A 17,289-nucleotide genomic window follows, 5' to 3' on the forward strand; every position below is an offset into this window, starting at 1 on the left:
CTCTTCAGCTCAAGGCGAGCGCTCTACCACTTCAGCTACAGCGCCACTTCCGGTTTTCTGGTGGTTTATTGGAGATAGGAGTCTCACGGTCTTTCCTGCCCGGGCTGGCTTTGAACTGCGATTCTCAGATCTCAGCCTCCTGAGTAGCTAGGATTACAGGCGTGAGCCACCAGCGCCCGGCTAAAAGAACATTTTTATTGTTGGAGGGTGTCCAGACAAAACATAGGGCCAGTTCAATATTACATTCAGTTACAAGGGAACTACCATTTAGAATATGTCTGAATGAAGCTATTACATTTGAATAAGCTATACTGGTAGTTTGCTTTTATTCAAAGCAAATGGGAAAACCCCTCCAAACTGACTTTTACAGTTGTTGGAATAGTTTAACCCAATTAAATGTCTAGAGCATAGTTTGGATACTGGAGGGAAATCATGTATGTTGAAGACGAGGGACCATATAGAGAACAGTATTTATTATGCCCAGAATATCAGGGATTTGGATAGTTTGGCAAACATTTTTATTTTAATATAGAAAAATAGGAAAAAATAACGCAACCTTCCTAATATCAAAATTTGGTCTTAGACTAGAAATCTTTATTAAAAGCAAAGTTAGGTTAAAAGCAAAACCAACCACATTGTGGGCTGGAGCTATAGTATAGCTCAGTGGTACAGCATTTTACCTTGTACTTTTGAGGTCTTGGTTTAATTCTCAGCAACTCCACCACCCCCAAAAAAGTTAAAAAAACACTTTTAAAGGTATGGCTGTGGTTGTTGGTAAGAACTGGACTTTAACCTCAGATTATAATACTGGCCATCTCAAGAGCAGCATGGATTAAAGAACATTATATAACACGTAGAGTTTTAGAACATTTAATAAAAGTATATGTTGTAGTTTCTGGAGGCCTTACTAAATTTCTAGAATGATAGGTTTTTTCTTTTCAAAACAATAGCTTTCTTGGAACCATAGTATTGTGTGGCCTTTAAAAACTGATTTTTTTTCTTTTTTCTAGCTTTCTGAAGCAAAGACTTATTTTGAAGATGTTTAATAAGTCATTTGGAACCCCCTTTGGGGGTAGTACAAGTGGCTTTGGTACAACATCAACATTTGGACAAAGTAAGTTTTTAAAAAGAATTGAAGGGGAAAACTTAGCCTGTTTTGAGTTTTCCTTGGGAGAAGGGGGCAGAAGGGAAACATTATCCAGACTTGGTACTATTTAGTATCAAACTTTCCGTGTGTGTGTGTGTGTGTGTGCGTGTGTGTGTGTGTGTGAATGTGAGAGTGAGTGAGTGTCAGTATGTGTTAGTCCGTCTGTGTGTGTGTGTGTGTGTGTGTGTATGTGAATGTGAGAGTGAGTGAGTGTCAGTATGTGTTAGTCCGTATCAAACTTTCCAGGTGTGTGTGTGTGAATGTGTGTGTGTGTGAATGTGTGTGTGTGTGTGTTTGAATGTGAGAGTGAGTGTCAGTATGTGTTAGTCCTGGGGCCTGAACTCAGAGTGTGAGTGCTGTCCCTAAGATTTTTTTGTTCAAGGCTAGATCTCTACCATTTGAGCCACAGCTCTACTTCATAGGATTACAGGAGTGAGCTACTGGTCCCCAGCTCCATTTTTTTTTTTTTGGGTGGGGGTCGGTCTTGGGGCTATAACTCTGGGCGCTGTCCCTCAGTTCTTCAGCTCAAGGTGAGCTACAGCATCACTTCCAGTTTTCTGAGTGGTTTATTGGAGGTAAGAGTCTCATGGACTTTCCTGCCTGGGCTGGCTTTGAACCTCGATCCTCAGATCTCAGCCTCCTAAATAGCTAGGATTACAGGCATGAGCCACTGGCGCCCAGCCCAGCTCCATTTTTTAAAATCGTTATTTATTTAGTTATTTTTTGTTGGCCGTGGGGCTTGAACTCTGGGCCTGGGCGCTGTCCCTCAGCTCTTCAGCTCAAGGCGAACGCTCTACCACTTGAGCTACAGCGCCACTTCCGGTTTTCTGTTGGTTTATTGGAGATCGGAGTCTCACGGTCTCTCCTGCCTGGGCTGGCTTTGAACTGCGATCCTCAGATCTCAGCCTCCTGAGTAGCTAGGATTACAGGTGTGAGCCACCAGCGCCGGCTTTAAAAATTGTTATTGAGACAAAGAAACATTAAAGTATAACTCATATATAGGAATAAGGAATATACTACAGAAATAGCCATTGAGAAGACCCAGTTGTTGGTTTATCAGATAAAGACTGAACAATTACTGCAAGTATTTTTTAAAGAAAGGGAAACTATGCTTTGAGAAGTAAATGAAGCTGGCCAGGACAGGAAAGTCTGTGAGACACTTTTATCTCCTATTAACTACCAGAAAACCAGAAGTGGCACTGTGGCTCAAAGTGGAAGAGTGTTAGACTGGAGCAAAAGAACTCAGGGACAGTGGCCCAGCCCTCAAGTTCAAGCCCCATGATCTACCAAAAAAAAAAAAAAAGAAGTAAATGAACCTGTGATTCAGGAGGCCATGATTGAGGATCTCAGTTTAAAGCCAGCCTGGGCAGGAAAGTCTATGAAACTCTTACCTCCACGTACCACCAAGAAGCTGGAATTAGAAACTGTAGTTCAAGGGGCTGGGAACGTGGCTCAGTGGTAGAGCGTTTGCCTTGCATGCCTGAGGCCCTGGGTTCGATTCCTCAGCACCACATAAGCAAAAAGAAAAAAAAAGCCGGAAGTGGCACTGTGGCTCAAGTGGTAGAGCACTAGCCTTGAGCTGAAGAGCTGAGGGACAGCGCCCAGGCCCAGAAATCAAGCCCCATGACCGGACCCCCCCCCAAGAAAAAAAAAAAAGAAACCATAGTTCAAATAGTTTAACACCAACCTTGATGTAAAAAAGCTGAAGCTAAGGGACAGCACTGAAGTCACGAGTTTAAGTCCCTTTACTGGTGCACATATTTACTCACAAAGCGTCATGAACTTTCCTTCACCAGCTGGCTTCAAACCATAGGTTTTAGGGCTCAGCCTATTGAGTAGCTAGGATTTCATGCACAAGCCACTGGCTCCCAACAACATAAAAGCTATACTAAAGCAAGTGAAACCAGACAGTCAGTTTTTCATGAAATACTAGAGTTCTGAAAAAGGTGAAGTAAGCAATTGTTAGGGAAATTTTAAATTATAGGTTCTCCTTTACTTTCCTTATTGAAGAATAGTTTTTAAGCTGAGCACTGATGGCTAAAGAGGCTGAGATTCTGAGAGTCAATATTTGAAGTTAGCTAAGGCAGAAAAGGTATGTCAGATCCATCTCCAATTAAACAGCAAGAAGTAGGGCTAGAGATATGGTACAAGTTGTAAAGTGCCAGTTTTGTACAGTAAGCTGAGCCCATAGTTCAGGCCCTGGTACTGGTACCAAAAAAAAGCAATTCTTAGCTATTTACCTGTCTATTTCTGGGTTTATTACATAGGAAGGCATAATATATTTGGGGGAAAAAATACAAAAGAGTTGGATGAGAAAAGTAGCACACCATAAATTGACAGCAGGTGACCACTGATATTCACAGGAACAAATGATAAGAACTGGAATGGTAAATAAAATTTACATAATAAACTCTACAGATACATATTTTTGTGGATTAGCCTTTTTTGGAGATCTCATTACCTGAGTGAGCCTCAAACTTGACATACTCCTGCCTCAGCACCTAAGAGGTTCAGGCAGAAGAACTGAGTTTGAGGCTGATCAGGGCTATACAAGTAGTAAGATCCTGTCTCAAAAATAAAATCTGAGGGCTAGGAATGTGGCTTAGTGGTAGAGTGCTTGCCTATCAGGCACGAAGCCCTGGGTTTGATTCCTCAGTACCACATAAACAGAAAAAGCCGGAGTAGCACTGTGGCTCAAGTGATAGAGTGCTAGCTTTGAGCAAAAGAAGGTCAGTGACAGTGCTCAGGCCCCGAGTCCAAGCCTCAGGACTAGCAAAAAGAAGAAAAAGAAAAGAAAAAGAAAATCGACAAAAAGAAAAGAGTAATTTTATTCAATTTGATTTTTATAAGTCTCCTTGAAAAATGATTTAATTAAAACTGTAAGAAAAATAGAAGTAAGTTAATGCATTTCCATGGCTTTCTGATAAATAGAAATTAAATAAAAGTATTGTTTCTTTTAGCACAAAGTTATGATCTATTACTAACTTTCAGGCCAGAAGAAAAAATTCCTGGGGCTTGCACTCATGGCTTGTTGCTGTCCCTTAGCTTTGTTGCCCAAGGCTAGCTATCACTTGAGCCACAGCTTCACTTCTGATTTTTTTGGCCACATTCCCAGCCCCCTTATTTACTTTTAACCCTTGGTTAAAAAAAATGTATACAAAGGGCTGGAAAGGTGGCTTAGTGGTAGAGTGCTTGCCTAGCATGCATGAAGCCCTGGGTTTGATCCCTGAGTACCACATATATAGCAAAAGCCAGAAGTGGTGCTGTGGCTCAAGTGGTAGAGTGTTAGTTAGCATTGAGCAAAAACAAGATCAGGGACAGTGCCCGTGACTGACCCCCCTCCCCCCCAAAAAAAAACAACCAAAGAAAATTATCATGAACTCTCATACACTTATCTCCAGTGTTACCAATTTTACCTATCAGTCTTTCCTTTTCCTTTCCTTCTGTGGCAGGATGTCACTCATTCTGTCACTCAAGCTGACCTTGAGCTCCTGGACTAACTGTCTTCCTTCCTCAACTTCTTGAGTTAGTTGAGAGTGACTAGGACTATAGGAGTATACTATCAACGTGGCTTAAAAATTCATGCCTAAACCTAGGGCCTCAGTTGTGTTAAACAAAGTGCTCTATCGATGAGCTACATTCCCACTAGAAAAGTCACATCTTTCTGTTGATTTGGTTTTTGGTCGTGGGGCCTGAACTCTGGGCCTGGGCACTGTCCCTCATCTCTTCAGTCAAGGTTAGCGCTCTACCACTTGAGCCACAGCACCACTACTTGTTTGTTTTTCTTCTGCTAATGTGGTGCTGAGGAATCGAATCCAGGGCCTCATGCTTGCAAGGCAAGTACTCTACCATTGAGACAACTTCCAGCCCCCCCCCCCTTTTTTTTGTCATGGGACTTGAATTCTGGGCCTGGTCACTTGAGCTCTTAAGCTCAAGGCTAGTTCTCTACCACTTGGAGCCCTAGCACCACTTCCAGTTTCCTGGTGGTTAATTGGAGATAAGAGTCTACTGACATTCCTGCCTGGACTGGCTTTGAACCATGATCCTCAGATCTTAGCCTCCTGAGTAGCTAGGATTACAGGTGTGAGCCACTGTTGCCCAGCTTTCCATTAATCTTTTTTTTTTTTTTTTACACATGCATTAGTTGGCGAGAGGGAGGGATTATTGTGACATTTTCATACCATGGATTCAACATATATGGATTAAGCTCACCCCTTTTATTACTCTCCCTTATCTTCCTCTTCCCCTTTTTGTTTAGTAATACTTTGAGGAAGTTTTCAAGTCAGATAATGGTCCTATTCAGATGCATAATGTTAAAGATATTAAAACTAGCTGGGCACCAGTGGCTCATGCCTATAATCCTGGCTGCTCAGGAAGCTGAGAATCTGAGGATCTTGGTTTGAAGCCAGCCCAGGAAGACTCTTTTCTCCAATTAACTTACAGAAAACCAAAAGTGGTGCTCAAAGTGGTAGAATGCTAGCCTTGAACAAATTACTTACCTGGTTTAGATTTTATTCTAAATTCTAAGTATGGGATTTGATTTGTTTTCAGACACTGGCTTTGGCACCACTAGCGGAGGGGCATTTGGAACATCTGCATTTGGTTCTAGCAACAATACTGGAAGCTTATTTGGAAATTCACAGACCAAACCAGGTAAGATATTTCTTTTCTTACTTTGTTTAAATTCATTTATTGTTGGTATAGTACTTTATTTAGTAATTGATCTGTTTTGTTTTTTTCCCCCTCTCCTTCTATCACCTATCTCCTTAGGAGGATTATTTGGTACCAGTTCATTTAGCCAGCCAGCTACCTCCACAAGCACTGGTTTTGGGTTTGGTACATCAACAGGAACATCAAATAGCTTGTTTGGATCTTCAAGTACAGGGACCAGTCTCTTCTCATCCCAAAACAATGCCTTTGCACAAAATAAACCAACTGGCTTTGGGAGTAAGTAGGATATTATTAGACTTGTGCACCTGACAGTTTGATTTGCATATTGATTGTATACTATTCTTTCTTTCTTCCCTATGTTCACCAACTTGATTTTCCCCTAAAGTGTCAAAAATATGGAAATATGGAAACTTCAAATTTTGGGGCTTGTATGTTTGATTGAATATGTATTTGCTCAAGAAAATGCAAAGTTAGAAAATTTGAGAATATGAAAGTACTGTTGCCAGTGCTATGTCCATTTCCAGAGTGTCTTGTAGATGCTTAAAAGTATTTACTCCTCAGTTTCATTTTTTTTTTTCTTTCTAACTTACAGATTTTGGAACAAGTACAAGCAGTGGGGGACTCTTCGGAACAACAAATACCACCTCTAATCCTTTTGGTAGTACCTCAGGCTCCCTTTTTGGGCCAAGTAGTTTTACAGCAGCACCTACTGGGACTACCATTAAATTTAATGTAGGTATTTCTCCTAGTGTTTGTGCAATATGTTTCTTTCTCATTTTAATTTTTTAAATACTTTTTATTGTAAAGATACTGTACAGAGGGTTTACAGTTACATGAGTAAGGTAATGAGTACATATCCTGTTAAACATTGTTACCCCCTCATTTTGTTTCTTTGTAAGATGAATTATAAAATCACTCTCTTCAGTTATGAGTATAGCTCTTCTTGGAAGATTTTGTTTTATTTTTTGGGTCCGGTTCTGGGGCCTGAACTCTGGGCCTGGGCGCTCGCTGTCCCTCAGCTCTTGAGCTCAAGGCTAGCTCTCTACCACTTGAACCACAGTACCACTTCTGGCTTTTTTCTTTTTGCTTATGTGGTGCTGAGGAATCAAACCCAGGGCCTCAGGCATGCAAGGCAAGTGCTCTACCACTGAGCCACCTTCCCAGCCCCTTCTTGGAAGATTTTAAATAAAGTTTATAAATACTTATACAGTACACAGGAAAAGTTGTAAAACACAAATTTAGGTTGTATATATATTTGAATAGCAGTAATCTCAGTCAAATTTGTATGTGGAAGTTGAATAGAATAGCTATTTAGTGTACTTATTTAGAGTAGCTCTTGGGGCTTGAATTTGGGCACTGCCCCTAAGCTCTATTGCTGAAGGCTAGTACTCTTACCACTTTGAGCCACAGTTCCACTTCCGAGTTTTCTGATGGTTAATTGGTGATAAGAGGCTCATGGACTTTGCTGCTTCTGCTGGCTTTGAACTACGGTCCTCAGATCTAGATCTCTGCCTCCTGAGTAGCTAGGATTATAGGCATGAACCACTGGTGCCCAGCTAGAGTAGCTTATATGAGATAAAACTTTATTGTGTTCGTCATTTATCCTCTGATAATTTTTTTTGTGTGTGTGCCAGTCCTGGGGCTTGAACTTAGGGCCTGAGTATTATCTCTAAGCTTTTGTACTCAAAGCTACTGTAAACTACTATTACCACTTGATTTACAGCTCTTATTTCTGGCTTTTTAGTGATTAGTTTGTACATAGTCTCAAGAATTTGTCTGTTGAGCTGGCATCAAACTCTGATCCTCAGATCTCAGCATCCTAAATAGGGTAGGATTATAGGCATGACCACCAGCACTTGGCTTTTTTTAATAGAAATACATAATAAAGGGCAAAGCATAGAAAAACAAAAATGAGGCTTTTTTGTTTAAGGAGATATATGAGCTGAGTAAGGTAGCTATTGCAGAGACAGAGATCATGAGGATTATGGTTTAAGGCCAGCCAGGCAAAACCTTCAAGATATACCTCTCCCAACCATTTCAACCAGTAAAAGGTAGATGTGAGCCAAGTGCCGGTAGCTCTCGCCTATAATCCTAGCTCCTTAGGAGTCTGAGTTCTGAGGATTATGCTTCAAGGTCAGCCGGAGCAGAAAAGTCTATGAGACTGTTATCTCCAGTAAACTACTACTCAGAAAAAGCTACAAGTGGCACTGTGGCTCAAATGGTAGAGCATTAACCTTGAGCACAAAGATGCTTGGGGTCAGTGCCCAGGCCCTGAGTTCAAGCCCCAAGATTGGAGTAAAAAAAAGGTTGGGGGCTGGGAAGTGGCTCAGTGGTTGAGCGCTTGCCTTGCATGCACGAGGCCCTGGGTTCGATTCCTAAGCACCACATAAGCAAAAAGAAAAAAGCCAGAAGTGGTGCTATGGCTCAAGTGGTAGAGCACTAGCCTTGAGCTCAAGAGCTGAGGGACAGTGCCCAGGCCCAGGTTCAGGCCTGACCACCGGACCCCCAAAAAAAAATAAAAACAATAAGGTTGGGTGTGGTGGTGTGCACCTGTCATCCTAGCTACACAAGATATGTAAATTGGAGGATTATTGTCTAGTCAAGGCATAAATTGGAGAATCTAATTGATAAAGTGAGATGGCCCAAGGTATGTGGCTAAAGTAGTAGGGTGCCTGCCTAGCAAGCAGGAGGCTTTGAGTTCCAACTCTGATACTAGAAGGGGGAAAAAATTAGGTAAGTTATGTAAGGTGATTCATACATAATAATATTTCAAGATAATGCCTAATATTAACTTTAGAATTCTGACTTTAAAGTTAAATATGACAGATAGTGAAAATTACCATCTGGTGAAACAATAGTTGAGAAAACTGGCCATGTAAAGGTAATGTATAGAGGGGTTACAGTTACATAAGTAAAGAAATGAGTTCAATTCTTGTCAAACATAGTTGCCCCCTCCCTCATTTTCTCCTACTATACCTCTCCCCGGCTTTTTCTGTTTATGTGATGCTAAGGAACCCAGGGCCTCATGCATGCCAGGCAAGAACTCTACCACCGAGCCACCTTCCCAGATCCTTACTTCTCAACTTTTACATCTAAATTCTACTACCCATTTCATGACTGACTGCACTTAAATACGAAAGGCTGGGTGGGGAAGGCAAGGACTCTGCCTTCCCAGCCCTGGTAAACTTTTTCTATGCATATACATATACATATATTTTATTCTAAATATATATATATAGAATATATATATATATTCTGTACATATATTTTAGCATGTAATTCAGTTATATAGGTTATGGGATTAATCCTTGGATTTGTTATCTATTCTGATAAGCTGGATACAGAATGAATTGAGAAATGCAAAATACTGTAATCAAGCACCCTTGAAACCAGCTTGTTTTTTTTTTTTTTTTTTTTTGGTACGGTCGTGGGGCCTGAACTCTGGGCCTGGGCACTGTCCCTCAGCTCTTCAGCTCAAGGCTAGCACTCTATCACTTGAGCCACAACGCCATTCCCAGCTTTTTTCTTTTTGCTTATGTGGTGCTGAGGAATCGAACCCAGGGCCTCAGGCATGCAAGGCAAGCGCTCTACCACTGAGCCACCTTCCCAGCCCTGAAACCAGCTTGTTTTAGGTGTTTTTTTTTTTTTTTGCCTAGGGTCTTAGGGTTTGAATTCAAGGCCTGGGCAGGGTTCCTGAGCTACATTTTTTGCCCAAGACTAGCACTCTACCACTTGAGCCACAGTGCCACTTTTGGCTTTTTCTGTTCATGTGATGCTGAGGAATCAAACCCAGGGTTTCATGCATGCTAGGCAAGCACTCTATCACTAAGCTACATTCCCAGCCCTAGCTTTTGTTCTTGCTTTGTTGCTCTGGTTGATCTTGAACTCTTGGGCTCAGCTGATCTGTCCTCCTCAACCTCTAGTATATCTGTGACTAAAGTATGTCCTACAGCCAGCACCTGGCCACATTTAGTATTAAAAGTTCTAGTTACTGGTTTTATTATAATTCAGAGGTTAGGGAATTGTGTCTGTGGAAGTAAGCTTAGACTTAGAAAATGTATTTCCTTCCTTTGCAGCCTCCAACTGGTACAGATACTATGGTTAAAGCTGGAGTTAGCACCAACATCAGTACCAAGCACCAGTGTATTACTGCTATGAAAGAATATGAAAGCAAGTCACTAGAGGTCAGTAAAACACAGTATAAAAAAATCATCCTAACATTTCTATTCTATTGGAAAGCAGCTTTTTAAAAATATTTTTAAGATTAAGTGGGCCTAAGTAAAAATCTAACATTAACCAAAAGATTTTGTGTTACTTATAGATTCCTTTTTTTCTCGTACACTAGGATGACATTCACTTCATTTATATCAGTGTTCCCTTGTAATCGTCTGTTATGATTAAAAGTTGTTTACATTACATTGGGCGATATACATGTGTTTATGCACATGAGTTTTTAGTAAACTTGTTAAAATTATAAGCAAAAGGATTCAAATTAAAAATAGTATAGCCAGTAGTTAGTATAGTCCCATGTTTCTCTTCTGCATTGTCCCTCCTTATAGTCTTGTTCGAAAAATAGCCACTGTCTTGACTGCCCAGGTTTTGCTCACTGTTGAACTCTCTGTCATTCAACATTACACTATTTATTCTCATTCCTCCATAATATACTGGTTTGCAATTTGACTGTCACTGTTGAATGTAGCAGTTGTTGCTTTTTTATATCCCAAATTGCTTGTTTTACTCTGAAGTGTTCAGAAACTATTAAATTATGAAACACATTACTAAACTTCTTTCCCCTAAATTTTCTGAACCTCCATCCGTATCGACTAGGATTATATACTTAATATGTAATACGTTATGTATAACATATTAGATATACATGTATAGGGAAATACATACTTATATAGAAAAAATATAGAGAGCGAGCATGTGTATGAGTATGTGTTTTGGGCTGGAACTATCTTTACAAAATCATACTTGCTATGTAAACATAGAATTTCATTTAGCCTCCTAAAGGATTTTGCATATTAAGAATGGAAAAATACATTTCCCCTATCTTCAGGAACTTCGTTTAGAGGATTATCGGGCTAACCGGAAAGGTCCGCAGAATCAGGTGGGAGCAGGGACCACAGCTGGCTTATTTGGATCTTCACCAGCCACCTCCAGTGCAACCGGACTCTTCAGCTCCTCCACCACTAATTCAGGCTTTGCATATGGTCCGAACAAAACTGCCTTTGGAACTAGTAAGCACTTTATTGGACTGTATTAAGGAAAGAAAAGCAAAATAATACATAATTGTCATTCTGTGATTAAGTCCTGTGGAGACAAGTATTTTATGGATACTAGAGGAATAATACCTGCTATGTATGTACAGGGTGGGGAGAAACAGATTTACATTTAAAAGATGACTTTTGAGCAGTGGTCAGGTGAACACAAGTAGCCATAATTAAGTTTTTGCCAGAGAGCTAAGGGTAAAGATACAGAGAGGTGTTCCCATGGGATATGAAAGATATTTTAAGAGATTTTGTGGGTCTGTATTAAAACTTTTTTTATTTGATTTGGGAAGAGTTGTTTTGGAAGAGAACTCATAATTATAATCAAATAATTGTTCTGAAGGCCTTTGTGTGAGAGTAGATTATAAGGGGGTAAACAAATTAGTTGAAAAAACAATTGTATTATCCACATGAGAGATGATGGTGTCTGGACAAGTATAATAAGTCTGAGGCTAGAGGCTAGCTCATGGATGAAGCCCTGATTTTATTTAATTTTTTATTAGTTATGAGGGTTGAACTTGGAGCCTGGTGGCTGTCTCTGAGCTCTTTTGCTCAAAATTTGAGCTACAGCTCCACTTCCTGTTTTCTGGTGATTATTGGAGATCAGAGTTTTATAAGGTTGAATGCTGGTGGCTCACACCTGTAATCTTAGCTACTCAGGAGGCTGAGATCTGAGCTGATATAGGTTCTGTGAGACTTGTCTCCTACAAACTACCAGAAAACGGGAAGCGACACTGTGGGTCAAGTGGTAGAATGTTTGTCTTAAGCTGAAGAGCTGAGGGATAGCCCCCAGGCCCAGAATTCAAGCCCCACAACTGACAAAAGAAAAAGTCTAACAGATTTTCTTCCTGAGCTGGCTTTGAATCATGATCTCAGATGTCAGCCTCCTGAGTACCTATGATTACAGACATGGGCCACCAGTGCCCAGCTAAGGACCTGCTTTAAATTCCCAATATTAAGAGGAAAAAAAAAAGATTCCAAACTCTATTCAGTTTTATAACTATTTTGATTTAATAAGAGATACAGAAGACAGTATGTCAGGATGATGACTGAATTACTTTCTAAAAATACCACTATCTAACCAAGTATGTGTTCTTTTCCTATTTGCCTCGCTTAGCTACCAATTTTTCTCTGTAGAGACTACCAAAAGTTACATTTTTTCATAGCTTTAAGAGAATACTTACATATATACTTATATATAAATATGTTTATTAAAATGACATTTAATATTCTTTTAATCAATATTTTTTGTTTGGTTTGGTTTTGAAACAGAGTCTCACTGTGTAGGACAGGTTGACCTGGAAATTGTCTTCTTTTTTTTTTTTTTTTTGAGTCCGGTCGTGGGGCCTGAACTCTGGGTCTGGGCACTGTCCCTCAGCTCTTCAGCTCAAGGCTAGCGCTCTACCACTTGAGTCACAGCACCACTTCCGGCTTTTTTCTTTTTTCTTATGTGGTTCTGAGGAATCAAACCCAGGGCCTCAGGCATGCAAGGCAAGCGCTCTACCACTGAGCCATCTTCCCAGTCCCTTGATGGTCTTCTTAAATGCTGAGATTATACACCATCTTACCTGTAGCACTTATTTATTCTTAAGTATTATGTGTCAGACTCTATGCTGGATAAATTAAGTCTCATTTTCAAGAATGATTAAATGTAAAGAGATTAAAACAACATAGACTTTGAATATGCTCTTTTTATTTTTGGCAGAGAAAGTCTAATTTATTATTTTCTTTGCTGTGCCCAGTAGGAAGGGCAGCCATTAGGATTCTTTCTTTATATTTAAGTAATTGTTATGAAACTATTAAAAGACTGAATAGGGGAAACATTAGGGTTCGTGGGCACAGATAGAAACTTTCTGCGTAAAGATCCAGAAGCACAGTAAATTGAAGAAAGACTTGATCAAACTAAAATGTTGCTGCACAGCAAAGGATGTAGCGTAGCCAACAATCTATAAAGATAGCCTACAGGGCTAGGAAGGTGGCTCAGTGGTAGAGTGCTTGCCTTGTATGCATGAGGCTCTGGGTTCGATTCCTCAGCATCACATAAACAGAAAAACCCAGAAGTGGAGCTATGGCTCAAGTGGTAGAGTGCTAACTTTGAGCTAAAGAGCTGAGGGACAGTGCCCAGGCCCAGATTTCAGGCCCCATGACTGACCAAAAAAAAAAAAAAGACGAAAACTACGGGCTCATAAAGGAAGATCATTTTCCCTAGTTAGGGTTCTTGGGGTCACAGCATTACTATAGAAATTAAAAGTTTCATGCTAATATGGCTCCATTTTGAGAAAATAAAGTAAAAAGGCAATTGGATATAGAATAATTTAGATAATATCAGATATGGTAAAATTATTGCTTGATTATTGGATAGTAGAAGTTTCCATCTTTTTGTGTAGTTTTTAAAATAGTTTTCATTGATTTTTTTTTTCCTTTCTTCCTCCTTTTGTTCCTGTAAGGTACAACTGGATTTGGAACAAATCCAGGTGGTCTCTTTGGCCAGCAGAATCAACAGACTACCAGCCTCTTCAGCAAACCATTTGGCCAGGCCACAACTACCCAGAACACTGGCTTTTCCTTTGGTAACACCAGCACCCTTGGACAGCCAAGTACTAATACCATGGTAAGGAAACAAGCCCTTTGTTAGCTCTAGGTCTTACTTTAGAGCTAAGTTAATAGAACTTCATTATGCCAAACTAATAAGTTCTGTTTATATTACAGCTAATTAGAACTGAGGTTATTTATTTATTTATTTAGCTGGTCTGGCCATTGTCCTTGAACTTTTGTGCTCAAGGCTAGCACACTTGAACAACTTGAACCACAGCTCCTCTTCAGGCTTTCTTGGTAGTTTATTGGAGATAAGAGTCCCGTGGACTCTTCCTACCTGGTCTAGCCTCAAACTGCGATCCTCAGATCTCAGTCTTCAGAGTAGATAGGATTACAGTTGTAAGCCATCAGCACCCAGAAAGCTGAGGATATTTAAAAGAAAGAAGAAAGGAAAATCTTTTAGTGATTAAGAGCTTTTGTTAGGTTTCTACTCTTAATTTATTGCGAGTCTTATTGGTTGCCTTAAATCTTCACCTGTGACATTGACTCCAGGCATGCTATAAAGTTTTGGAGAAAATAACTTGTCAATTACGAGCTATTTTTCAAAATGTTCTTTTAGGGGCTGGGAATGTGACTTAGTGATAGAATGCTTGCCTCGCATGCATGAAGCCCTGGGTTTGATTCCTCAGAACCATATACATAGTAGAAGCCAGAAGTGGCACTGTGGCTCAAGTGGTAGAGAGTGCTAGCCTTGAGCAAAAGAAGCTCTCAAGTCCCAGGACTGGCAAAAAAAAAAAAAAAAAAAAAGTTCTTACAGCTTGTTTCTATAGAATCAGACAAAAGGGCTGGGAAGTTGGCTCAGTGGTAGAGCACTTGCCTTGCATGCATGAGGCCCTGGGTTCGATTCCTCAGCACCACATAAGCAAAAAGAAAAAAGCCGGAAGTTGTGCTGTGGCTCAAGTGGTAGAGCGCTAGCCTTGAGCTGAAGAGCTGAGGGACAGCTCCCAGGCCCAGAGTTCAGGCCCCACAACCGGACCCGAAAAATAAATAAATAAAAATAAATTAAGACCTTTTAAAAGCTGTGTGCTAGTGGCTAGTGCCTATAATCTTAGCTACTCAGGAGGCTAAGATCTGATGATACTGTCAACCTGGGCAGGAAAAGTCCATGAGACAAGTATCTCCAGTAAATCACCAGAAAACTGGAAGTGGTGCTGTGGCTTAAAGTGGTAGAGCTCTATCTAGCCTTGAGGAAAAAGAACCTCAGGGACAGTGTCCAGGTCCAAGTTCAAGCAACTGACAAAATTCCTTTTAAAGCGGCTGGGAAATGTGGCTTAGTGGTAGAGTGCTTGCCTTGCATGCATGAAGACCTGGGTTCAATTCCTCAGCACCACATAAGCAAAAAGAAAAAAGCCGGAAGTGGTGCTGTGGCTCAAGTGGTAGAGTGCTAGCCTTGAGCTGAAGAACTGAGGGACAGCGCCCAGGCCCAGAGTTCAGGCCCCACGACTGGACCCTGCCCCCCCCCCAAAAAAGAAAAGAACCTTAAAAATGGACCAAGAACAAAGATACTCAACATCATTAGTCATTACAAATTAAAAGCATAAGATGCAACTTACCACTTAGAAGGTTAAACTGACATATAACAGTATTAACAAGGACCTGAAGAAGTTGAAACTCATACACATTGCTCCTAGTAATGTGTAATGCCACTTTGCGAAAAAGTTCAGTAAGCTGGGACTGATGGCTGACACCTGTAATCCTAGCTACTCAGGAGACTGAGCTCTGAGGATCCCAGTTCAAAGCCAGCCTGGGCAGAAAATTCCCGAGACTTATCTTTAATAAGCCACTCAAAAACATGAAATGGGGCCTGGTAATGTAGCTTAGTGGTAGAGTGCTTGCCTAGCATGCATGAAGTTCTAGGTTCAGTTCCCCAGTACCACAGTCACAGGAAAGGCCAGAGTTGCTGTTGTGGTTCAAGTGTAGAGTGATAGCCTTGAGCAAAAGAAGCTCAGAGATAGTGCCCAGGCCCTGAGTTCAAGCCCCAAGACTGGCAAACAAAAAAACTGTAAGTGGTGCTGTGGCTCAAAGTGGTAGAGCACTAACCTTGAACACAAAGAGGCTCTCAGGGACAGCAACAGTGCCCAAGCTCTGAGTTCAGGCCCCACAACCTACCAAAAAAAAAAAAAAGTACAGTGGTTCTTGAGAATGTTAAGCATAGAGCTATTATATGACCCACTAATTGTACATATTGATATTTACCTTAGAGAAATGGGAACAGGCTAGTACCCAAATGCTGATTATTATTATCCATAATGGCTAAACAGTGGAAACAACCCAAATATTTGTCAGTGATCAATGAATGCATCCATACAATGGTATATTATTCAGCTAAAAAAAATGGAATGAAGTACCAATATATATTACAACATGGATGTTTAAAATAAACTAAATAAAAGGAGTTGGGCCGCCGGTGGCTCACGCCTGTAATCCTAGCTACTCAGAAGGCTGAGATATGAGGATCGTGGTTCAAAGCCAGCCTAGGCAGGAAGTCCATGAGACTTATCTCCAGTAAACCACTGAGAAAACCGGAAGTGACACCGTGGCTCAAGTGGTAGAGTACTACCTTGAGCTGAAGGGCTGAGGGCAGCGCCTTGGCCCAGAGTTCAGGCCCCATGACTGAAAAAAGTAAAACGAAAGGAGCCAGTCACTAAAGACCACATTTTCTTTTTTTTTAAATTGTAATTAAGTGATACATAATTTCCAAAATTTCACAGTATTATGGGATAGTGATGCTCATTTAAAGTCACAAACTTATTCTAACTTTCCTGGAGCAAATTATCTATCACGGTCTATAACATACAACTGTGCACACATATACACCATACATGTGATCAGCACCATGGGGTTATTTAGTAGTGGTTCGACCAGATGAGTGGAAGTTCTTTGTTTCTTAGGTCCTGTTAATTTTGTCGTATCACCTAACATTTTGGATTTAACATCCACTTATCAGGGAGACCATGTACCGTTTGTCAAGACCACATTTTCTATCCTCCTCATATTGAATGTTTAGACCAATCTGTGGAAACAAAAAGTAGGTTAGTGGTAATTTGAGATTCGTAGTGACTGCTACTAATTCTGAGATTTCTTTTTGGAATAGTGAAGATAGGTTCTAAATTTATACTGGGGATGTTGCACAACTCAGATCATATAGAAAAAAAATCATTGAAGATCTGAGACTCACATCTCCAATTAACCAGCAAATAGCTACAACTGGAAGTATGGCTCAGGTGGTAGAGTGCCAGCTTAAAGAGATAAAAACTGAGTGAGATAAAGGCCCTAACTTTAAGCTCAAGTACCAACAAAAAGCAAACAAAACCATTGATGATTGGAGGCATGTTTCAGGTGGTAGAAACCTTCCTAAAAATCACAAGCCATGGACTTCGGATCACAAGCCCAGAATTCCAGTTCTGCAAAAAAATCAAAGACATAAAAAAATAGTCTAATGTACATGAGTGATTTTTATGGCAATTAATGTCTTAATAAAGGTGTTTAAAAGTTGGGCTGGGGTCGGGCGCTGGTGGCTCACGCCTGTAATCCTAGCTACTCAGGAAGCTGAGATCTGAGGATCGCGGTTCAAAGCCAGCCCGGGCAGGAGAGACTGTGAGACTC

General features: G+C 40.5%; 1 protein-coding gene across 2 annotated transcripts in view; it reads left to right on the plus strand.

Annotated features, from left to right (window-relative positions):
- The window catches only part of Nup98 (nucleoporin 98kDa), a 113,917-nt gene that overhangs the window by 5,884 nt on the left and 90,744 nt on the right, over positions 1 to 17,289 (plus strand). For both annotated transcript variants that reach the window (XM_013014110.1, XM_013014111.1), the window contains exons 2-8: positions 1,011 to 1,114; positions 5,699 to 5,800; positions 5,918 to 6,094; positions 6,411 to 6,550; positions 9,895 to 10,002; positions 10,878 to 11,058; positions 13,536 to 13,699. In XM_013014110.1, the coding sequence (XP_012869564.1) occupies positions 1,039 to 1,114; positions 5,699 to 5,800; positions 5,918 to 6,094; positions 6,411 to 6,550; positions 9,895 to 10,002; positions 10,878 to 11,058; positions 13,536 to 13,699 (948 nt within the window). In that variant the 5' untranslated portion in view covers positions 1,011 to 1,038. The remainder of the gene's footprint in view (positions 1 to 1,010; positions 1,115 to 5,698; positions 5,801 to 5,917; positions 6,095 to 6,410; positions 6,551 to 9,894; positions 10,003 to 10,877; positions 11,059 to 13,535; positions 13,700 to 17,289) is intronic.

The sequence above is a fragment of the Dipodomys ordii genome, unplaced genomic scaffold, assembly GCF_000151885.1.
Source record: "Dipodomys ordii isolate 6190 unplaced genomic scaffold, Dord_2.0 Scaffold22, whole genome shotgun sequence".
In the NCBI taxonomy this organism is placed as follows: domain Eukaryota; kingdom Metazoa; phylum Chordata; class Mammalia; order Rodentia; family Heteromyidae; genus Dipodomys; species Dipodomys ordii.